General features: G+C 46.5%; 1 protein-coding gene across 5 annotated transcripts in view; it reads right to left on the bottom strand.

The window, feature by feature from the left end:
• SPATA6L (spermatogenesis associated 6 like) overlaps nucleotides 1–20717 on the bottom strand; it is a 52148-nt gene that overhangs the window by 10528 nt on the left and 20903 nt on the right. For 4 of the 5 annotated variants that reach the window (XM_004766185.3, XM_004766184.3, XM_045065023.1 and 1 more), the window contains 6 exons: nucleotides 18047–18171; nucleotides 12753–12830; nucleotides 8815–9057; nucleotides 4298–4400; nucleotides 1463–1497; nucleotides 498–697 (listed from right to left, as the gene is read on the bottom strand). In XM_004766185.3, the coding sequence (XP_004766242.1) occupies nucleotides 498–697; nucleotides 1463–1497; nucleotides 4298–4400; nucleotides 8815–9057; nucleotides 12753–12830; nucleotides 18047–18171 (784 nt within the window). Of the gene's footprint in view, nucleotides 1–497; nucleotides 698–1462; nucleotides 1498–4297; nucleotides 4401–7735; nucleotides 7979–8814; nucleotides 9058–12752; nucleotides 12831–18046; nucleotides 18172–20717 lie in introns of all 5 variants that reach the window. The other variant, XM_045065025.1, reaches the window with a different exon arrangement.

The following is a 20717-nucleotide window of genomic DNA, read 5'->3' as shown; positions in this document are numbered from 1 at the left end:
CTCCTATTGTTTTTTTATGGAAGACAAAAATGGATAGATAACAGCATCTATGCCAAGTTAGCTGTTTGTCCCACTTTCTTTTTTTTTTTTAAGATTTTATTTATTTATTTGACAGGCCGAGATCACAAGCAGGCAGAGAGGCAGGCGGTGGGTGGCGGGAAGAGCAGGCTCCCCGCTGAGCAGAGAGCCCCATGCGGGGCTCGATCCCAGGACCCTGGGATCATGACCCGAGCCTAAGGCAGAGGCTTAACCCACGGAGCCACCCAGGCGCCCCATGTTTGTCCCATTTTCAACAAACATTCTGAGATCTGCTTTCCACAGGCGAGAGAAAAGGCTTCAACTCTTCCTTCTGGGAAGACTTAAAAACGAGCACTGATTTTTCATATCAACAGCTGAATAACCCTAAGGAAGCAAGCGATGGAGTGACCAGGCTTCACGCCTGCTAGACCACAACACACTCTCCGCACAATGAAATAAACAGGGGGCTTGCCGCTGACCTTTCGTCGCAGAGAAGGGGCTCATCCCGAGGAGGGCTGGCGGATCTGGAATGCTGGGAGGTGGCGAATGAAGCTTCCCCGAGGAAATCGGCATCCCCTTGGTTACTGTAGCTGGGTGAGGGTTTTCCAAACTTACTTGAATCGAAAGGTGACGATGATTCTTTCCTTAAAACAATCCGTTCATCGGGCTCTTTGATAACCTAAGGGACAACATGCATGATTCTTCAGCTGTGAGTTTGTTCTCGTTTGCTGAATTTCGAGCTGAGGGCGGGTGGGGTGAGGAAGGGCCGAGCGGATAGAGGGCCTGCCCCCCGGGAGCCCCCCAGTAAAAGAGGAGCAGGAACTGGCAGTGTGAGAGACAAAATGCTCAGAAGCTCAAGGTCAAGGCAAGGTAACCAAAATTCTGCACATTTGGCCTATATCCACAGGCCAAAAGAAACTCGTGCTCTGAGGTTTGATTTATGAGCATATGGGATTATCAGGTTTGGTGAAGACATCATTTTTTTTAAATAAACTATTTAAATGCCACAGCATGAAAAGCCCCATCCGCTCCATTCTTTGCCTGTATCTATTTTCATGTTGGAACATCGACGTTTGAGCCTGCATCTCCCCAAACCAATCAAACTTCGAGAGCAAGTGACTTACCACCTCCATATGTATTATGGAAGTATCCGCTTAGGAAAAACAGCAGGAAGAACACCTACTCCTGAAGCAGGTTCTGGGGCCACATGCAGGGGAGATTCACTCCACAGGTGAAGAGAGCATACGTGAGGGGAACAAACCAACGAGCGCAAAGCACACAGGAGGGCCCAGGCATCGCTCAGACTCTGCCGAGACTCCAGCAATCCAGTCCCATGAGCAGCACTTGCTAGCAATACACTTCCCACCACTCGTAGGGGAAGGCACAATAACCGACATTAGAAGCGGGAAGTCGGTCATTTCAGAGATGCTATTTCTACAATTACCTTTACGTTAGCGGCAAGGCTGTCAAGAGAAGCAGCTAGAAGAAAGAGGAAGAGGTGTTTCAGTGACTCGTTACGACCAATTACCCCTAACACCACTGTGACATTTGTTCCACAGAGCACGGAAATATGACATGGGGATGAATTATTGAAGAATTTAAATGCTCCCTTGTAAGTTACCCTGTCAACTTTTACAAGTCCCTTGAGTCACTGCGAATCCTATCGAGGAGTGTTTCTGTCCCCCTGGGCCCGATGAAGTCATGTTATTAAGGACAGCACACAGGGATGTGGGAAGGGCAAAGAAGAGCCTAAAGTGAAGCCGTAAATTCGGTAATCCTTACACGGCCTGGAAAACAAAAACCCGTACTGGCCCAGGCACCCAGGGCCTGAAAGAAAGCCAGGTGGCTGTCAGATAAATAAAATTCTTCTACTCTGCCTCTTCTGTCATTCCCTCTGTCTTTGGTTTATGTGGAACCCTATTTATGCAGGAATTCTCGAGCATACTTGTCTAAGGCAGACGCAAAGGTTACATAGAGACAATAAAGAGACAAGAGCTGGGGAAAGCATAAGGCAGGAGAGGTGCACAGCGTAATCGGGACCCTGAACGATCCTAAGTTAAACAGACCTAATGCCAGAGGGTGGTGAGAATGACCAGGAAGTGATGTGATAAACACACACAGGCAGAATCAAGACTAAATTGGATTTTTCCAAATTCGAGAAAAAAAAAAAAAATGCTTTTGGAAGGCGTCTTTGCAAGGCTAGGCCGAGGCCACCATGCCTTCCCCCTCTGTGCTTGGGGCTTAGGCAGTGATAACCGGCTTTCCGAGGATTGCTGATGTCCCCGTGCCACTAGCAGTAAGAAGAGAGGGCTTTTTTCCAGCCCAGCGCTCACAGCCTCCAGGCACAGCCGTGGGAGTGTCTGTCTTGTCCCAGACGCGTCTTCTCCCCGGCTCCCAGCTGAGCAGGGGGCTGGCAATGCTAAGGCCCTTTACAGCCACAGTCACAAATATGCCTGCTGCCTAGAAACCCCCTTGCAACTGTTTGGAGCACTCCCTTTCACAGGGGGCTAGCCCTTGTTCCGTTGTCTCTCAAAGTGCAGTCCGTGGGCCAGCCACGTCATCACCTGGAGGCTTGCAAGAAAAGAAGGGCTCCCAGGCCCCACCCCAGCCCTGCTGAATTCAAATCTACTCTGGAACAAGACCCCCAGGTGATTGGAATGCACATTCAAGCTTGAGCAGCACTGCTTCCGTCTACCTTAGGCCTGGATGAATGAGCTGACAGGTGACCTAAGCAAAGGTCTGGCTTGGAAGCTACGGGGACTCCAGCTGAGAAACCAGAGGTCTGAACGTCTTCTCTAAATGTAGGTATGCCAAGCACTGGGGGTGTGACCAGTGCACACTCTGTAAGCTCTCTGGAGCCTCCCTTCTCCACCCGCCAGGATTAAGAAAAGACAAAGAGGCCGAGACCGGTGTGACGCACGAGAGCCCCATCGTAACCGAGCCGGCATTAAGCCCACCATGTCGTCCCTGGGAAAGGACGTCTGCCGTTGCCTGATTTCACCGTAACAGGGAAGGCAGTGCTGCTTGTATAGGCGACATGGGTGATTTTCAATCCAAAGGACTTAAATTAAATGTCAGAGGTGACAAAGCACCTTCTGCTTCAAACCTTGCACTCTGACCTCGGTGGGCTGCTAACAGTCACTGTGATTCAAGAACACCGACTTGAGTTACCAAAAGAGACCATGCGGCCCCCTTTAAAGTACAAGCCTTTAAGCCTAAGATAGGGAACTTGTCATCAGGGACGGCCTAAGTCCAATTCCACCAGGAGTCAAGAAAACGGGCTGGCATTTCTAGACTAAGAATTCGGATCAAGTTCAGGAATGGACGAACCTCACCACCATGACCTTCAGAGCTGATATGGTGCGGGGGGTTCAATCATAAGGTCAATGCCACCAAGAGATGCACTTACGCAGTGACTCTCAACATATCTTGTGTCCAGAGATCTCCCCAGGGGTCACCAAGAACTTTCAGGAGCTCTGCAAGGTCAAGACTGTTCCAGTAACACTAAGACGGGACTTCTCTTTTTCTCGTTCTCTCACAACTGTACAATGGAAGTTTCCAAAAGCTACATGAGGCGTCCTGACATCACCACTCAGAACGGCTACCGGAAGGGGTGCTTGTGTAGTCCAGTATTTTGCAAATTTCTCAGCTTCCATTTCTAAAATGCTAGATATTAATAGATCTCATCTATATAAACTATTAATTGATTTCATCCGTATAAATAAAAACAAAAAAACCTGTATAAACAATAATATTTACGAAGGCAAAAGGGTCCTGACGCCTCCACGGGTGGGATTTCCTGCCTTTACCTAACTGAGCTCCGCTTCAGGCAGCCTTGGTTCCCTCCTCCCTGACCTGGAAGGAGCAGAGGTTATGCCTCCTGATCTCTCCCCGAGCTCCCACTCCTTCCCATCCGGAGAAATGCCAAGCCTCATCTGTGAGCTCTCAGCGGTGCCTCTGAGGGCGTTCACACCAGGACAAGCCGACCCCCGCGTGCCCGGCCCAGCCAGGGAGCACCTGCCGCAGAGCTCGCAGGCGATGGCGTGCCAGGGAGCGAGCTCCTGCCACAGCTCGGGGAACTGGGAAAGGGACAGCTTCTCCTCCGGCTCTGCCCCAGGGGAGCTCCCGCCCTGCCAACTCCACCACCGGACTCGACTTGAGAATCAGGCCTCGAGTTTCCAGAGAAACTCGGGATGGCCCAGAACGAAAGAAGATTTCCAAGGCAGATGCATTTGTTCCCACTGGGGAATGTACGGGCATTAACAAGAAACTCGAGTACCTCTTCTCCCCGGAAAAGGCAAGTTTGAAAACTGAAGTTTTCTTCTCGACTTTCGGGACTGATACTCTGAAATATTCTCGCCAAAAGGCTTTGCACTGTCCACCTGAAAGAAAGGGAAGAAATACGATCTGAACCCACCATCGCTTGTGTTACCCTCTCATCATTACCTGCAGTGCCCTTCTCCCCCTCAAATGTGGCCACGTGGGTAAAAACAGACCGGGAACAAATTAAATCCCAGGCTCCAGGCACGTTCAATGTTATCCCAACAAGGGAAGTTTGCTTCAACATGAAGGTATGGGCTAAATGTTAGCGTAACCACAGGTTCAGGATCGAGCCCAGCAAAGAGCAAGTGGAGTTTATTTCAAAATATTTCAAAATAGGACAGAGTTTCATGGTCCTCAACAGTGAGCAGTGTGGGCCGAGATGGGGTCCCCCCTGGAGACCAGGGATGATGACTGGCTGGTATTCCAGCCATCCACACGCCCTTCCAGTGTGAGTGTCTAGAACCTTGAAAAAAAGAAGAGTAGCAACTACATTATTTTAATGAAGGTGATCTTATGTTCCTGAATTGGACAAGACAATCTGTAAGCCAGATTGAAATAGGGACTTGAAATAGGGACTCCTCCCAAATATTTATGACAAAGAGTTGCTGGATTTTTTTTATCTTGTTTATTTCTATCTTTTAATTTCAAGCAAGCAAGTTATAACATTCTTCTTCATCCTACTTTCAGAAATATATTGATTAGGATGTCCAGTCTTCCCATTAGGACCCTCTAAATTTTAATGCTTCCACTTGAAGAAATGTCACATATGATCAGGAAATCGAGCTACATAAGAGTGGATCCATAGAAAGCATTTAGAGAAGGGCATGGTACACAGTAGAGACTGTATGAGAATTTGTTAAATAAAATAAATATTAAGCCAGTTTTATACACTATGACATCTACCAAGATTTTAAGATTATTTAGCCCAAGGGGCATCAACTACAGTGTATCTCACAAAAATCCAACGGAATGAAGCAGACTGCCCAATAAATTCAATTCAACAACAGTTTTATAAAGCCGTGTTTAAAGACTGGTTGTTAGACTTTGCCATTTTTACCCAAGACCAGGAGGAAAACAGCTGTTCTATGGTTTCTAGCCAAGTAACCTCTGTTACAAACCAGCCCCGCACACCGTTGTCCCTGTCACATCTGTGCTCTGTATCTTATGCTCACGCGCAAACACCACCAGCGGGGATCTGAAGCCAAGTTATCGACTTGACAATAATATCAACAGTTAGTCACCGGAGTTATAAGAGCTCTCAGAGAATAAGTCATTAACCAGAACGTGATGTAAGAGATGCTTTTAAATGTCGTATTAACCATGTATATATTGAGAAACTCGTCTGGCTATCCAGTAGAACTACAGCTTTGGGGTGGGGGAAAAACCTTATGGAATTGTAAAAAGTGAAAGGAAATGTACTCAATTGAATAAATTTTTTACTTTTTGTTTATGCTAGTGAGCCAATAGGTAATTTTTTTTTCATTTTTTTCTACTTTGCATTACTCTCCCAGGCAACACAATGGCAGGAGGCTAGTGTGATGACGTGTGCCGGCTGCTTCCTGGGGGCTACATCTACGTCGGCATTAATGAGGGCTGTGAGGAGGCCCATCGCCTCTACTTCGTGCAGACACGCGTGTCCTGCCAATGAACAACCACCTCATTTTAAAAACTCAAGCACTTTTCTTTAAAACTGAGGAAGCTTTCGTTTTCTATTGCTACAGAGCACACGTCAGGCTTTGTTATGTGTGTCTTCTACTCCTGCCAGTCCGCTGATCCTTCTGGATAAAAAAAAATACGGCAGGTTGTCACAGGGAGCGATCACACTCTATTAATAATTTCCAAAAATTAAAAATAGGGATGACTGATATGTACTGAGCAAGTCCTCTACATGAGACATCTTTGTATGACTCTTTTTTTTTTTAAGATTTATTTATTTATTTGTCAGAGGGAGAGGGAGAGAGAATGAACAGGGGGAGCAGCAAGCAGAGGGAGAATCAGGTTCCCCACTGACCAGGGAGCCTGATGTGGGACGCAATCCTAGGACCCTGGGATCATGGCCTGAGCCAAAGGCAGACGATTAACCAACTGAGCCACTCAGGCATCCCTTTGGATGACTTTCCTGATAATGACTCTAGGCAACGAACTTCAGCTAATCATAGTTATTATTTAATTTGAATTCCCTCTTTTTTTTTTTAAAGGTTTTATTTATTTGACAGATAGAGATCACAAGTAGGCAGAGAGGCAGGCAGAGAAAGAGGGGGAGGCAGGCCCCCCGCTGAGCAGAGAGCCCAATGCGGGGCTCGATTTCAGGACCCCAAGATCACAACCCGAGCCGAAGGCAGAGATTTTAACCCACTGAGCCACCCAGGCACCCCAATTTGAATTCCCTCTTCAGGGGCACCTGAGCAGCTCAGTCAGTTAAGTGTCTGCCTTTGGCCAAGGTCATGATCCTGGGGTCCTGAGATCAAGTCCCACCTTGGCCTTCCTGCTCAGCGGGGAGCCTGCTTCTGTCTCTGCCCCTCCTCCATGCTTGTGTGCTCTCTTACTCTCTCTCTCTCTGACAAATAAGTAAATAAATACAATCTTTTTTAAAAAAATGAACAGATGAGGGTGCCTGGGTGGCTCAGTGGGTTAAGCCGCTGCCTTCGGCTCAGGTCATAATCTCAGGGTCCTGGGATCGAGTCCCGCATCCCAGTCTGCTCAGCGGGAGCCTGCTTCCTCCTTCTCTCTGCCTGCCTCTCTGCCTACTTGTGATCTCTCTCTATCAAATAAATAAAATAAAATCTTAAAAAAAAAATGAATAGATGAATGGATCAAGACGTGGTTCATATGTACAAGGGAATATTACTCAGCCATCAGAAAGGATGAATGCCCATCTTTTGCATCAACTTGGATGGAGCTGGAGGGGGTTATGCTAAGTGAAGTAAATCAAGCAGACAAAGACAATTACTCATCTGTGGAACATAAGGAACGGTGAGGGGATCGCAGGGGAAGGGAGGGAACCCTGAAGGGGAAGGAATCAGAGAGGGAGACAAGCCGTGACTCTGGAAACCAAACAGAGGTTGCAGAAGGGAAGGGGTGGGAACACGGGGTGACGGGGCGGTGGGTATGAAGGAGGGCGCGTGTGGTGACGAGCACGGGGTGTTACACGCCACTAATGAAATGTGGAACAGTACGTCAAAAACTGACGATGTACTATGTGTTGGTTAATTGAACATCATAAAAAACACATTAAAAATATAAATTAAAAAACAATAAAATGTTTCCAGTTCAAAAAAAAGAATTCCCCCTTTATTTGGTAACACCCACGTGTTCTTACGGCCCAGCCTTTCTGGGTTTTCTCCTCATTCGCACCTTTACCTTTCCAGACTCTGAAAAATAAGTTAAGGCTCACGTGTCTCACTACAAATGGAGGTTTGCTTCCCCCGGAGAGCCTGATGTTATTTCCAAGGTTCAGCTGAGCAGGCTGGTCGTGAAAGCAGCGTCGGGCGGAAACGGGAGAGGGGGCACGGGTTTGCACGCTTTGGGGCAATCTGTTGAGATTAGTGTCCTTTGGCTTCCTCTTCGTATTATTTAAGGGGAGTTTGGGTCCATCTGTTGCAGATAAAGGCCTTCCTGAGTTATTATATCTTTCTTGCTGGAACAAAAACAAGAAATGCTGTTTTTAAAAATGGAAAATGGGGGGCGCCTGGTGGCTCAGTGGTTAAAGCCCCTGCCTTCGGCTCAGGTCATGATCCCAGGGTCCTGGATCGAGCCCGGCATCGGGCTCTCTGCTCAGTGGGGAGCCTGCTTCCCCCTTCTTCTCTCTGCCTGCCTCTCTGCCTACTTGTGATCTCTCTCTGTCAAATAAATAAAATAAAATCTTAAAAAAAAAAATGAATAGATGAATGGATCAAGACGTGGTTCATATATACAAGGGAATATTACTCAGCCATCAGAAAGGATGAATGCCCATCTTTTGCATCAACTTGGATGGAGCTGGAGGGGGTTATGCTAAGTGAAGTAAATCAAGCAGACAAAGACAATTACTCATCTGTGGAACATAAGGAACAGTGGGGGGATCGCAGGGGAAGGGAGGGAACCCTGAAGGGGAAGGAATCAGAGAGGGAGACAAGCCGTGACTCTGGAAACCAAACAGAGGTTGCAGAAGGGAAGGGGTGGGAACACGGGGTGACGGGGCGGTGGGTATGAAGGAGGGCGCGTGTGGTGACGAGCACGGGGTGTTACACGCCACTAATGAAATGTGGAACAGTACGTCAAAAACTGACGATGTACTATGTGTTGGTTAATTGAACATAATAAAAAACACATTAAAAATATAAATTAAAAAACAATAAAATGTTTCCAGTTCAAAAAAAAGAATTCCCCCTTTATTTGGTAACACCCACGGGTTCTTACGGCCCAGCCTTTCTGGGTTTTCTCCTCATTCGCACCTTTACCTTTCCAGACTCTGAAAAATAAGTTAAGGCTCACGTGTCTCACTACAAATGGAGGTTTGCTCCCCCCGGAGAGCCTGATGTTATGTCCAAGGTTCAGCTGAGCGGGCTGGTGGTGAAAGCAGCGTCGGGCCGAAACGGGAGAGGGGGCGCGGGTTTGCACGCTCCGGGGCGATCTGCTGAGATCAGTGTCCTTTGGCTTCCTCTTCGTATTATTTAAGGGGAGTTTGGGTCCATCTGTTGCAGATAAAGGCCTTCCTGAGTTATTATATCTTTCTTGCTGGAACAAAAACAAGAAATGCTGTTTTTAAAAATGGAAAATGGGGGGCGCCTGGTGGCTCCGTGGTTAAAGCCCCTGCCTTCGGCTCAGGTCATGGTCCCGGGGTCCTGGATCGAGCCCCGCATCAGGCTCTCTGCTCAGCGGGGAGCCTGCTTCCCCCTTCTTCTCTCTGCCTGCCTCTCTGCCTCCTTGTGATCTCTCTCTGTCAAATAAATAAACTAAACCTTTTTAAAAAATAAAAATAAAAATGGAAAATGGGAGAAAAGAAGAAGAAAAATTCAATCAGGACAGAACTGTATTGAATGGAATTTTGTCTAACTCAGGAAGAAGACTGAACATCTCAGATTTGCCAAACGTGAACTAAGAAAGGGTGTTCTCTCCTTAGTTTTTCTTTAGCTCAGCTTAACATCACTTACTAGGCTGGCATCATATATTTCAAACAGTGAAAAGTTTTTGCATTAGGAGGAAGGTGGAAGGTATCAGACACCCCTCCCTCATCACAGATAGATGATTTATTGGGGGGAGGGGCTGAATCGGGCATACATTCCGGCCTAGCAGTTTCACGTCAAGGAATTCATTGTAAGGAAATGACTATGTATGTGCATAGCTACATTCTTTTTTTTTTTTTTTTTTTTGAGAAAGAGAGAGGACAGGGCAGGGGCAAAGGGAGAGGGAGAAGCAGATGTCCCTTCCGGAGCCCCATGAGGGACTTGATCCCAGGACGGTAAGATCATGACCTGAGCTGAAGGCGGACATTTAACCGACTGAGCCACCCAGGCGCCCCAGGTACAGACATTCTTATAACCATTCAAAAAATGAGAAATCAAAAAGAGAGAGAGAGAGAGAGCAATCATTGATCCTCGTAAGCAATTTCCTCTCTGCTCCAAACCCACGTGGCTGGTACTCAGCTTTGGGATAGGGGCAAACCCTTCCGCTCGGCCCGCGGTTCCGCAGAGGCTCCACCACCAGGGGGCGCCCGAGGGAAGCCGCAAACGGGAGGAGGAAGCCAGGACTCCCGCCCTGAGCTCTGCCTTCGACTCCGTCACGGGGCTGCACCGTGAGAGACGCACGCAGGGCCAGTGTCTAGTTTTCGCCCCAATAACCCCAGACCCGGCCTCAGGGCGCCCCGCTCAGATCTACCAGCACCAGGCGGCCAGAGTCCCCTGCTCAGAGCTTTGAGTCCTGCCCCGCCGGACCCTCCCTCCACGCTCCAGAGGCACCAGCAGCGAGCACTGTCCCTCCAAGAGGTCCCAGTCCCACCCCTCAGAGCCCCCCTCGGAACCCCTGAGGAAGCACCCGGGCAAGCAGCCCCACCCCGCAGCTCTGGTCCCAGCTGTGTGGGGTCTCTCCCTCGGGCTCCTAGGAGCTTAATGACCCCACCTCTTCCTCTCGTCCCTCAGCCCTAGGGATGGAAGCCGCTTCCTCGAGTGACTATGTCTGTCACTTCGTGTCCCCTTTTACCCTCCGTCCTTCAGTCCTTTAATCCCTGTTTGGCCTTTAAAAAAAAATTAATTAGATCTTTTTACTAAAAGAACAGGTGTGGTTTTGCTTCCTGACCAGACTCTGACTACTCCATCAGTGAAGAACCCAACAAGAAAACCATTGGCCAAATCATGGTACGTCCATACAACGACCAATTATGAAGCTGTGAAAAACTGCATGGCCTAAGATACTTAAGGATGTGAGACATGGGGCACCTGGGTGGCTCAGTCAGTTAAGCATCTGATTTTTGGTTTCTGCTCAAGTCATGATCTCAGGGTCATGAGATCGAGCCCCACATCACGCTCCATGCACAGTGTGGATTCGGCTTGAGATTGTCTCCATCTTCTACTGCCCCTCCCCCTCCTCGTGCTCTCTCTCTAAAATAAATAATTTTTTTTTTTAAAGGATGTTAGGGGCGCCAGGTGGCTTAGTCATTAAGCGTCTGCCTTTGGCTCAGGTCATGATCCCAGGGTCCTGGGACTGAGCCCTGCATTGGGCTCCTTGCTCGGCAGAAAGCCCGCTTCTCCCTCTGCCTGCCACTCTTGCGGCTTGTGTTTTCTCTCTCTGTCAAATAAATAAGTAAATAAAATCTTTAAACAACAACAAAAAGATTGTTAGAAACATGTTTGTGGAGTACTAAGTGAAAAAGGAAAAATGCAAAATCATATGCAGTATTGCATGATCCCGATCTATTAACATTAAAATAATGTGTATGTGTGTGTGTGTGTGTGTGCGTGTGTGTGCGTGTGTGTGTGTGTGTGTGTACAGAAGAATATACTCAAAGAAATGAGTCATGCTCATCTCTGCATAATAAGGATGACAGGCAATTTTTATTTTTATTTTGTCTGGTTTGCTTATCTGCATTTTCTGGTGTTCTAAACTAAATACTTCTGTTACAAGGGAAAAAACAATAAGAGGTACTACCTTAAAAAGTTAAGACTTACTGGAAGACCAATATTAAGAGACCAAAACAATATTAAAATGGCAGAGTATAAAAGAGAGACAGACTAAAAAAAAAATCACTGTGTGGGGTGCCTGGGTGGCTCAGTGAGTTAGTCTCTGCCTTCAGCTCAGGTCACAATCCTGGGATCCTGGGATCCAGCCCCGCATCCGGCTCTCAGCTCATCAGGGAGCCTGCTTCCTCCTCTCTTTCTCTGTCTGCTTTTCTGCCTACTTGTGATCTCTGTCTGTCAAATAAGTAAATAAATAAATAATCTTTTTAAAAAATAAACAATAAAAATCACTGTGCACCCATATCAGATTGGAGAAAATAGTGGGTAAATAGGGAAAAACTAAAAAACAGCCAACGTGGGGGCACCGGGGTAGCTCAGTCACTTAGCATCCAACTCTGGTTGTGATTTCAGAGTCATGAGATCAAGCCTACATCCAGCTCTGTGCTCAGAGTTTGCTTGGGATTCTCTCTCCCTCTTCCCTCTGCCCCTCCTGCTCATGCTCTCTCTTTCTAAAAAATAAATTAAAAAAAATTTTTTTTTAATTAAAAACAGCCAATGCCTTCCAGAATTAATCACTGGCCTCCTGAGTTGTGACACCCAGAGGACTGATGGCTTTGCACAGAGCAGTGACCCTCTGCATTCAGTAGGCCTTAACCCATAGTCTACACTTTCAAGGATTTTCCAGGACATCCAGGCAACATTTGGGATGAAAAGCAAAGCCCCTGAAGAAGCTTTACAAAGTACATTCATTCATTTTCCATATTGTTCTAGAAGATATTTTAAATGGTTAAAAATTATGTACAATAAGGTAAAAAGAAACACCGAAAGCAGTCAGCATGACAGAGAAATGAAGAGTGCTCAAGGATGCCCCAAGGCCCTTCGTGATCGCCAAAGACAGCCCACCAATACAGCTCTGTGCTGCGGCCTCAGGAAAAGAACTAACGGATGCTATTATTCAAAAGATCAAGGGCAGAAGTCATGTAACAGTAACAAGAAAGCTAAGCAGCCGCCTTACATCAAACTTGTGATTTTAGCTTTTGCATCTCTTCCACCAACAAGACCATGATGAACACCTGTCAAAAGCACTCGGTCAAATGTGATAGGGCGGAACAAATAATTTGAATATGGAAATTCAAACCCAGCAATAAATCTCCAGGTTTCTATTCATCCAGTTACATTGAAACTTGGTGGGCTGAAATTCTTTAAGTCTGTGGAGAAAATTCCTGACAGTTCTATCACTGGGTTCTTGGTTATACTTACAGGAAATCTGTTTCTTTGCAGAAACACACGTTCTCTGATGGCTGTCCTTGTAGAAAACTCTATTTTGGGAGCAATGCCCTAAAAATAAAACAGCATAAAAGAAGCAAATAAAATTATTGGAAATAGATTTTGGGCCCACACCCTCTAACTTGAAAGCATGTAAGCACTTAATTACTTTTTTGTGCGGTTGGCATAATCCACACATATTACCTACAATATATACATAACAAATATATACATGATGAAATACTATTCAGCCTTTAAAAAGAAGGAAATCCCAACTTTTATGACCACATAGAATAATCTAGAGAACATCATACTAAGTGGAATAAGCCAGATCCAGAGAGGCAAATACGGTGTGCCTGACTTATGTGTGGGATCTAAAACAGTCACACTCATCGAAGCAGAGAGGAGAATCCTGTTCCCAGTAGGGGCTGGAGGATGGGGGTGATGGGGAGGTGGTGGTTGAGGGCACAAAGTCTCAGTTAGTTGTGCAAGATGACTGAGTTCTACAGGTCTAGCTGATGTGCAGCAAGGTGACCATCGTTAACAATACTACACTGTAAATTTGAAATTTTCTACGAGGGTGGATCTTATGTATCCTCGGGACAGGAAGGAAGGAAGGAAAAGGAGAGAGAACAAGAGACAGAGAGAAAAGAAAGAAAAAAGAAAGAAAAGGGAGAAAGAAATAAAAAGAAGAAGGGGGAGGAAGAAAGGAAGGAAGGAAGGAAAAGAAAGAAAAGGCTAAATGAGTAATAAGTGATGGATAAGTTAATTAGCTTGATGTGGCAATTATTTCACATTGTGTATCAAAATATCAAGTTGTATCCCTTAAGTGTATACAATATTTATTGGTTGATTATACATCAATAAAACGGAAAAATAAAACATAAGCATAATGAGAAGAGCTACGCCCTGTGTAACCTGCAATCTGCGCCAGGCCTTGACCTAAAGTGCTCTGCATAGAAGGACCCATCGGTGCGTCCCAACCACCCCGCGAGGTGGCGCTCCAGAATCCGGACTCTGTGGATGAGTCAGTCAGTCAGCTGACCGCCCGTGACGCCGGGCTGGGGGCTGGGCGCTGGACCCAGGAGCTCTGGCTCCAGCGTTCATGCCATTAGCTACTCTCTTTAATGCGCTGACCCGTAGGATTGAGTGACATTATCTGGGAGGAGCGATACCCAGAGGTCCTCCTTCCCCACCTGCTTGCTTTGAAAAACGTGCTTTGTATTGTACCAAATATTTATGTTCATTAGCTCTATTCCCAAACTCTCCGTTTTGTTTCATTGATCGGCACTCCCGTCTGATGGGTACCACGCTGAATAATGTGCACGCGCACACTGACTCACACAGGCACACACAGACACACACAGGTGCACACGGGTGCACACAGAAGCACACAGGCGCACACAGACATACACAGATGCACACAGACACACACAGATGCACACAGACATACACACGTGCACACAGACGGACACAGACGCACACAGGCGCACACAGACATACAGACACAGGTGCACACAGGCGCACACAGACACACACAGGCGCACAGGGACACACACAGACACACGGTCAACGGTAATGAAGAAGAGACTACTGACACACACCATCACATGGGCGGCTCGCAATGGCGTTTTTCAAAGTGAAACAAGCCAGTCTCAAAGGGTGGTAGACTAAGATTCCACTTACATGACCTTCCATAAAAGGCAAAACTTCTAGTCCCCTGAAGAAGAACAGACCAGTGGCTGGGCTAAGGGGCTGTCCGACCCTGAACAAGTCACCACGTGAGGCACCGACTTGTGCCGCTGTCTCATGGCCTCGCAGGGAGGCCGTGCTAACCCCTGAAATGACAGCATGACCAACTGTGACCGCTCACATCGTGTACTTGCCTGTACTTCAGACAGCACGCTAAACCCTGTACATAGATTTAACCCTCATTTAACCCGATGGGGGAAGGACTAGTATCAGCCCATTTTATAGGTAAGAAAACTAAGGTACACAGAGACTAAGTAGTTTACCCAAAGTCACAGTCACTGAGCAGCAAAACTGGGACGGAACCCAGGCAGTCGGGGTCCAGCCTTAACTTCTGCACCTGTGGCTGTCTAGCCGGCCTTCGGGCCCCTGCTCCACGTCGCCTGGAGAGGAGGAAGAGGGTGCCCTACCTGCCAGGAGTCCACACCCTGTAACACATTCCTGTTCACCTCCTAGAACCTCGACCCCTGACAGTGACTTACAGACAGTAAGGAGGAATGTACTTCCTTTTTCACAGCAGTACTGATTTTAGCTTAATAGTTTAGAGCTGAAATTTACAGGTTCTCTCTTGTCCAGTTTCCTTAGCAACAGGAGGAAGGTGATAATGGTTAGGTCAACAAACAGATTTCACAGTACAATTTTTCAAGAATTCCAACACCAAAGGGAAAATGAAATGATTAGCTACAAGTGAATAATTAAGAAATAATAATATTCTTTCTGCGTACTTTACAAAGTCAGTCTTCACCTCACAAGAAAACAAATTATATTAAAAAAGAAAATTCTTGGGGCACCTGCGTGGCTCAGTGGGTTAAGCCTCTGCCTTCAGCTCAGGTCATGATCCCAGGGTCCTGGGATCAAGCCCTACACCGGGCTCTCTGCTTGGTGGGGAGCCTGCTTCCCCCTCTCTCTCTCTGCCTGCCTCTCTGCCTACTTGTGATCTCTCTCTCTCTCTCTCTCTGTCAAATAAATAAAATCTTTAAAAAAAAAAAAAAGAAAAAGAAAATTTGGGGGGCTCCTGGCTGGCTCAGTTGGTAGAGCATGCGACTCTTGATCTTGGGGTCATGAGTTCAAGCCCCACGTTGGTCAAAAAGCTCAGTTTACAAAAAAATCCAATTATGCAAAAAGCCCAAACAAAGCAAAACAACAACAAAAAAATTCTTGACCTTGCCAAGGAAAGGAAGGAGAAAAAGCTGTCAAGGTATCAAGCGAAATAAAATGAAATGTGGAAATACAAAGAAAAAGTCACACCTCTATGGAGGAAACAAGTCTAATTTTTAATGAAATAATAAGAGAAAACAACTGAATGATTTGCCTGACCGGCACACATAATCCACACTCACGTTCTACAATTTTGATGAAGAGAAAGTGGACACTGGGCTGACAGAAATGTGAGAGAATCAGCCTCTCGCTGCGACCAAGCGTGCTGACTTTGAAGTCCGACAGGCTAGCACAATATCCCTCTCCGGGAGGCTTCGAGCACATTACTTCAACTCCCTGCGCCAGCTTCCCCAGCCACGAAACCAGAAAAGAACGGCAGCCACCTTGCAGGGTTAAAGAGGACCGAACAAGGTAAGTCATGTATCAAACCCAGCACGGTTCCTGGCATCGAGTGAGCGCTCAGCGAAGGTCAGCCCTCATTAAAACTATGCCAACTGGTTTTGTTTTGCCTTCTAGAACATTCAAGAAAAACTGAGCTTCTCTATCTTTTTCCAAATTGTTTTTAAACATAGTTTCATTAACTTTACTGATACTTTACCCCTAATGCATGAGGATCTTTCCCAGCAGTTTTCAAGCCCTTTCTCTGCGTTTATGAGTAACTAAACACAACTTCCTCTACGTTTTTCTTCCTACTTGTGCTCACAAAGTTAAACAGAGATGACATTTGGGAGAAGATAAGACCGTGTGTTTCTCCTCGTCTTGATACCCAGCTGGATACCAGCCCCGTGTTTGCAGATGGCTTTGACTTAATAGAAGACTCAGGCAAACCACAGTTAATATGAAGAGTAACCCCCACGTGATAGGCACCGGTTTTTATCCTTGTAGCTTCGGAAGAGCAGTATACCAATAGCTCTAAATAACAAAGCAAGCATTCTCACAAGTACTACGGATATAAGTGACAGATAAAGAGAGTATCTCTGAGGGGGGAAATGGTGTCTGTGATCTTCACCAAACCATCATGATTATGGAGGGTTTAAAAGTTATGCTCATTAGCAGTTCGGAGGAGGAGAACTTTGGATGAATGTTTGCTGCTTGAAATATTAGAAGTTCTGTCACCACAGACATCACAGAAACAAGGGTCCTTTATGTTACGTATTCAGCACCATACTCTCAACAAAACAGGAGGCAATGACATTTTATGAGATCATAACGACAGTGATTCATGGGGGAGTAAGAGCAGGGGTGAGTATTAAATAGGCTTTTTAAATTCATAAAGCTGTGACCCTTCCAACAGAGGCCCTCTGAGTAACATAAAGGTTGAGGAAACTGTCAGAGCTGCTGTGGGGTTAGAAACCACCAGAGAGATCACCAAAATGAATATGCTGAGTTTGGGTTCAGGTAATGCCCCCAAAACAGACTGCCTTGGGAATAACTGCTGTGTCATTCAAGATCCTTCCATAGTCTCACTGTGAGCCTCTGTCCCTCTCCCTTCCCTTAAGTGGAGACTCTGACATCTGCCTTGGCTGACAGGAGAGCTATCACGAGGAAAATAACATACCAGAGGAGGGGCGCCTGGGTGGCTCAGTGGGTTAAAGCCTCTGCCTTCAACTCAGGTTGTGATCCCAGGGTCCTGGGATCAAGCCCCACATCGGGTTCTCTGCTCAGCAGGGAGCCTGCTTCCACCCCCCTCCTCGCCTGCCTCTCTGCCTACTTGTGATCTCTCTCTGTGAAATAAATAAATAAAATCTTTAAAAAAAACAAAAACAAAAGACATACCAGAGGAAAGCTCAAAAGAAATGAGAGGCAGGGTTGTTACTCTTACAACTCTATTTGCTTCCATTATCACTACAGAAACATCAAGTCTTTCCGTTAATCTGCATTAGGAAGAGGGGGGAAAGCATCTTTAGAAGGAAGTGACAGTATGAACAGGCAATGATTTGGCCTGATAGGTTAAGACACCCCCACCTCTCAGATCAGCAGTGGGAATCCATATAATTTGGGTTTTGAATGGGGCATCTAAATGGGGCCACTAGGAGTACCAACTGAGATGGCGTGATCTGCCCAAGAACAAGCCCTATCAGATTGGGAGGGAGACAAACCATAAGTGACTCTTAATCTCACAAAACAAACTGAGGGTTGCTGGGGGGAGGGGGGTTGGGAGAAGGGGGTGGGGTTATGGACATTGGGAGGGTATGTGCTTTGGTGAGTGCTGTGAAGTGTGCAAACCTGGCGATTCACAGACCTGTACCCCTGGGGATAAAAATATATGTTTATAAAAAATAAAAAATTTAAAAAAAAAAGAACAAGTCCTATCAGAAATAAGATGTCCAAGTCCCAAGAGTCTCTCCCCACTGAAGTCCAGCTGGGCGTGAACCACTTACTGGAAACCCCTCGATCGTCTTCATGAGCACCTCCCGGCACATCCCAGGGAGTGAAGGTGTCAGCTTGGGTTCAGGGAAAAGGAAATCCCGTGTGTTTTCTTCATAGCAGGCCAACTCCTCCCACACTAGAAAGAAAGGAGAAGAGCCATAACTAGATTTACATTCTCAAAATGATCTACATTCCCAGGTCTAACAAAACAAAAGCTCAGACAGGTGACAGCTCAGATGGCACTCAGCTAAAAATAGACATTTTGATCAAAGCACCTGTTATTCAAGAGGTGGAGTAGCAGAGACTTCTACTACTTCTTATCTCATGGATCATTTTTAAAAGCCTTCCCACGTCATAGAACAAGAAAAGAATGAAAGGATTGCTCCGCAAAACAGAACAAAGAGAAAAATCTGTTTTCATCCATCCATCCATCCATCTGTCCATCCATCAGTGCATCCACCCACCCTTTCCTGCAACAATGTTTTCTAAGTACACATCTTGGGACAAGCCCTAGGGATAGAACAGAAACAAGGTAGACAATGCCCCATTCACGCAAACGTTACTGGTAGACTGGGGGCATGGGAGGGTGGAGGTCAATGTGACCTCTGACACAGAGGTACCAGCATCCCCGTGGTCCATAGAACAGCCAAAGCTGTGGTTCTTAGCAGGGCTGGTACCAGCCATAGGGACATTTCCAAAAATTTGCATGTTAAGATGTCCTGCAATGTTCAAGACGCTCCTACACAACATTCTAACATCATAACATTCTTTCAGGTGAGAAGCTGTTTTGTAATTGGCCGAGCCTGGAACCTCACAGTTACATAGGAACACGGCGCACTTGCTTTGTACGATCTTAACATACACTGAATTTTCAGGAAAGCAGCTACCATGTAAACTAAGAATCAACTGTACCCGGCTGTGTTCAGCTCTTTACTGAGACGCAACTGGCATTGTGAAAATCATGCCACGTCTAAATACCTCCTTACGCTCAATGTTCAGGTATCAATACCAGTGTATTATTTTCAACCATTTTCCTTTTATTTCTCCTTTGCTGCAGTGAGATAGTATACCATTGGCCGCGATGTGTATGAGCTGGTTATATTAACCATGAATCGTATCTCAGTACAGCAAAGGGATGCCACAAACCACGAGCTCCCGAAAGAAGATCTCAGGTCTAGGAGGACTGAGAGTCACCGCACTGAAGGACGGCTACTGGCGGAACCCTCCTTGTCTACACAGCAGGTGCTCCACGAGAGGCTCAGACCGAGAGTGGCCCCCGCGCAGAGCACCGCTAAAAAGGAAACCAGAGTCAGTGAGACGGCTTAGCCATTTGATTCTGAGAACTCTGATGGGGTGTATTTCTGGCACACCCATGGGATGAACACCTGACATTGTCAAACGTGACGGAGTGATGTCTTCCTACTTATTCCACTCGGTACAAATGCTCAGGCTCTAATAAGAATTAAAGGGCATAAAGAGCGCATTATCTCTTTCATCAGGAAATCATCTTTCCACTCGTCTCGTCTCGGATGTGCACCAGCCACACAGACTGGTGAGCTGTCTTTCCCTCCTCTGCTACGTACGGACTCCCTCAGCCCACGCTGCTCCTTCCAGAATGTCCTTCCTTCCTTCCCATTCTCAGTGAGATTCCATTCATCTTTCAAGTTTCACCTTAAACGTCTCCTCATGTCTCCAAGGTAACAGGTCCAAAACAGAACTCTTGAGTTTTTGCCACAAGTAAGCTCTTCCTTATCCTCCCGTCAGAACAAGTACCACAAGCTTGAGCCAAAACTCTAGGATTTACCCTTAATTTCACTCTTTCACTCCTCACGTGAACCCATTAGCTAGCCCTGTAGACTCCATCTCCAGGATAAATCTAAAGTCTGTGTCGTCTCTCCACCCTTACAGCCACCAGCCCGGTCCCGGCCCCACCACCTGCCTCCCGGACCATGGCCACCGTCCCTGAGCTGGGCTTCCTGCATCCGCTGGCCCGCTAACAGACCTCTCCTCCATATACTGCCGTGTTATAGATACATCTCACTGTACCTTTCCATCTTCTTCTGAAAGACCCTAGAGGACCCGCACCCAAGGACGCATGCACAGACCACTGGATGCAATAAGCAAGAGGATTTTATTCGGGCATGCTCGGACTCCCAGGGACACTTGACCACGAAATCCGCGAGGGATGGGTCAGTGTCTGAGAGCCCTGATCTGTTTCGGGAGTGACTTAATATAGAATTTTACAGTCCATTACATCAGAACCCTCACTTTTCTAGCCAGTAATTTCAAAGCATTACAGTAAGGCCTACACACAGGTAGCCAATCCTTTAAAATCAACCATACATTCTGGCCAGTCACCGTTCAGGTAGTGTACAGTAGAGGGCACGTGTTGAATTGCACGTTTCTAACCTTTATCTGTATACGTGCTGAACCGCACGTCTCCGGCCTTGGTACGGGAGATAACCCTTATCAATTTTACTTAGTAGTAGGGGAAATTCTTAACAGGGGAAGGGTATAACTTTATTTGATTACACAGCGAGCGAGGGTTTAAGCAATTTTTCATTTCTTAGCAAAGCATTAGAAGCATTATTATACAGAAGCCAGAAACAGCTGGGTTAAACACAGAGTTTTGCTACTCGTTATCCTGTTATGCTGCTTGCCGACTCCCTTATCTATGGTCAG

This window comes from Mustela putorius, unplaced genomic scaffold (genome assembly GCF_011764305.1).
Source record: "Mustela putorius furo isolate JIRA1106 unplaced genomic scaffold, ASM1176430v1.1 tig00003854_pilon_pilon_pilon, whole genome shotgun sequence".
Lineage (NCBI taxonomy): Eukaryota > Metazoa > Chordata > Mammalia > Carnivora > Mustelidae > Mustela > Mustela putorius.
The sequence above is the reverse complement of the archived record's forward strand: the minus strand, read 5'-3'. Positions and strand labels throughout refer to the sequence as shown.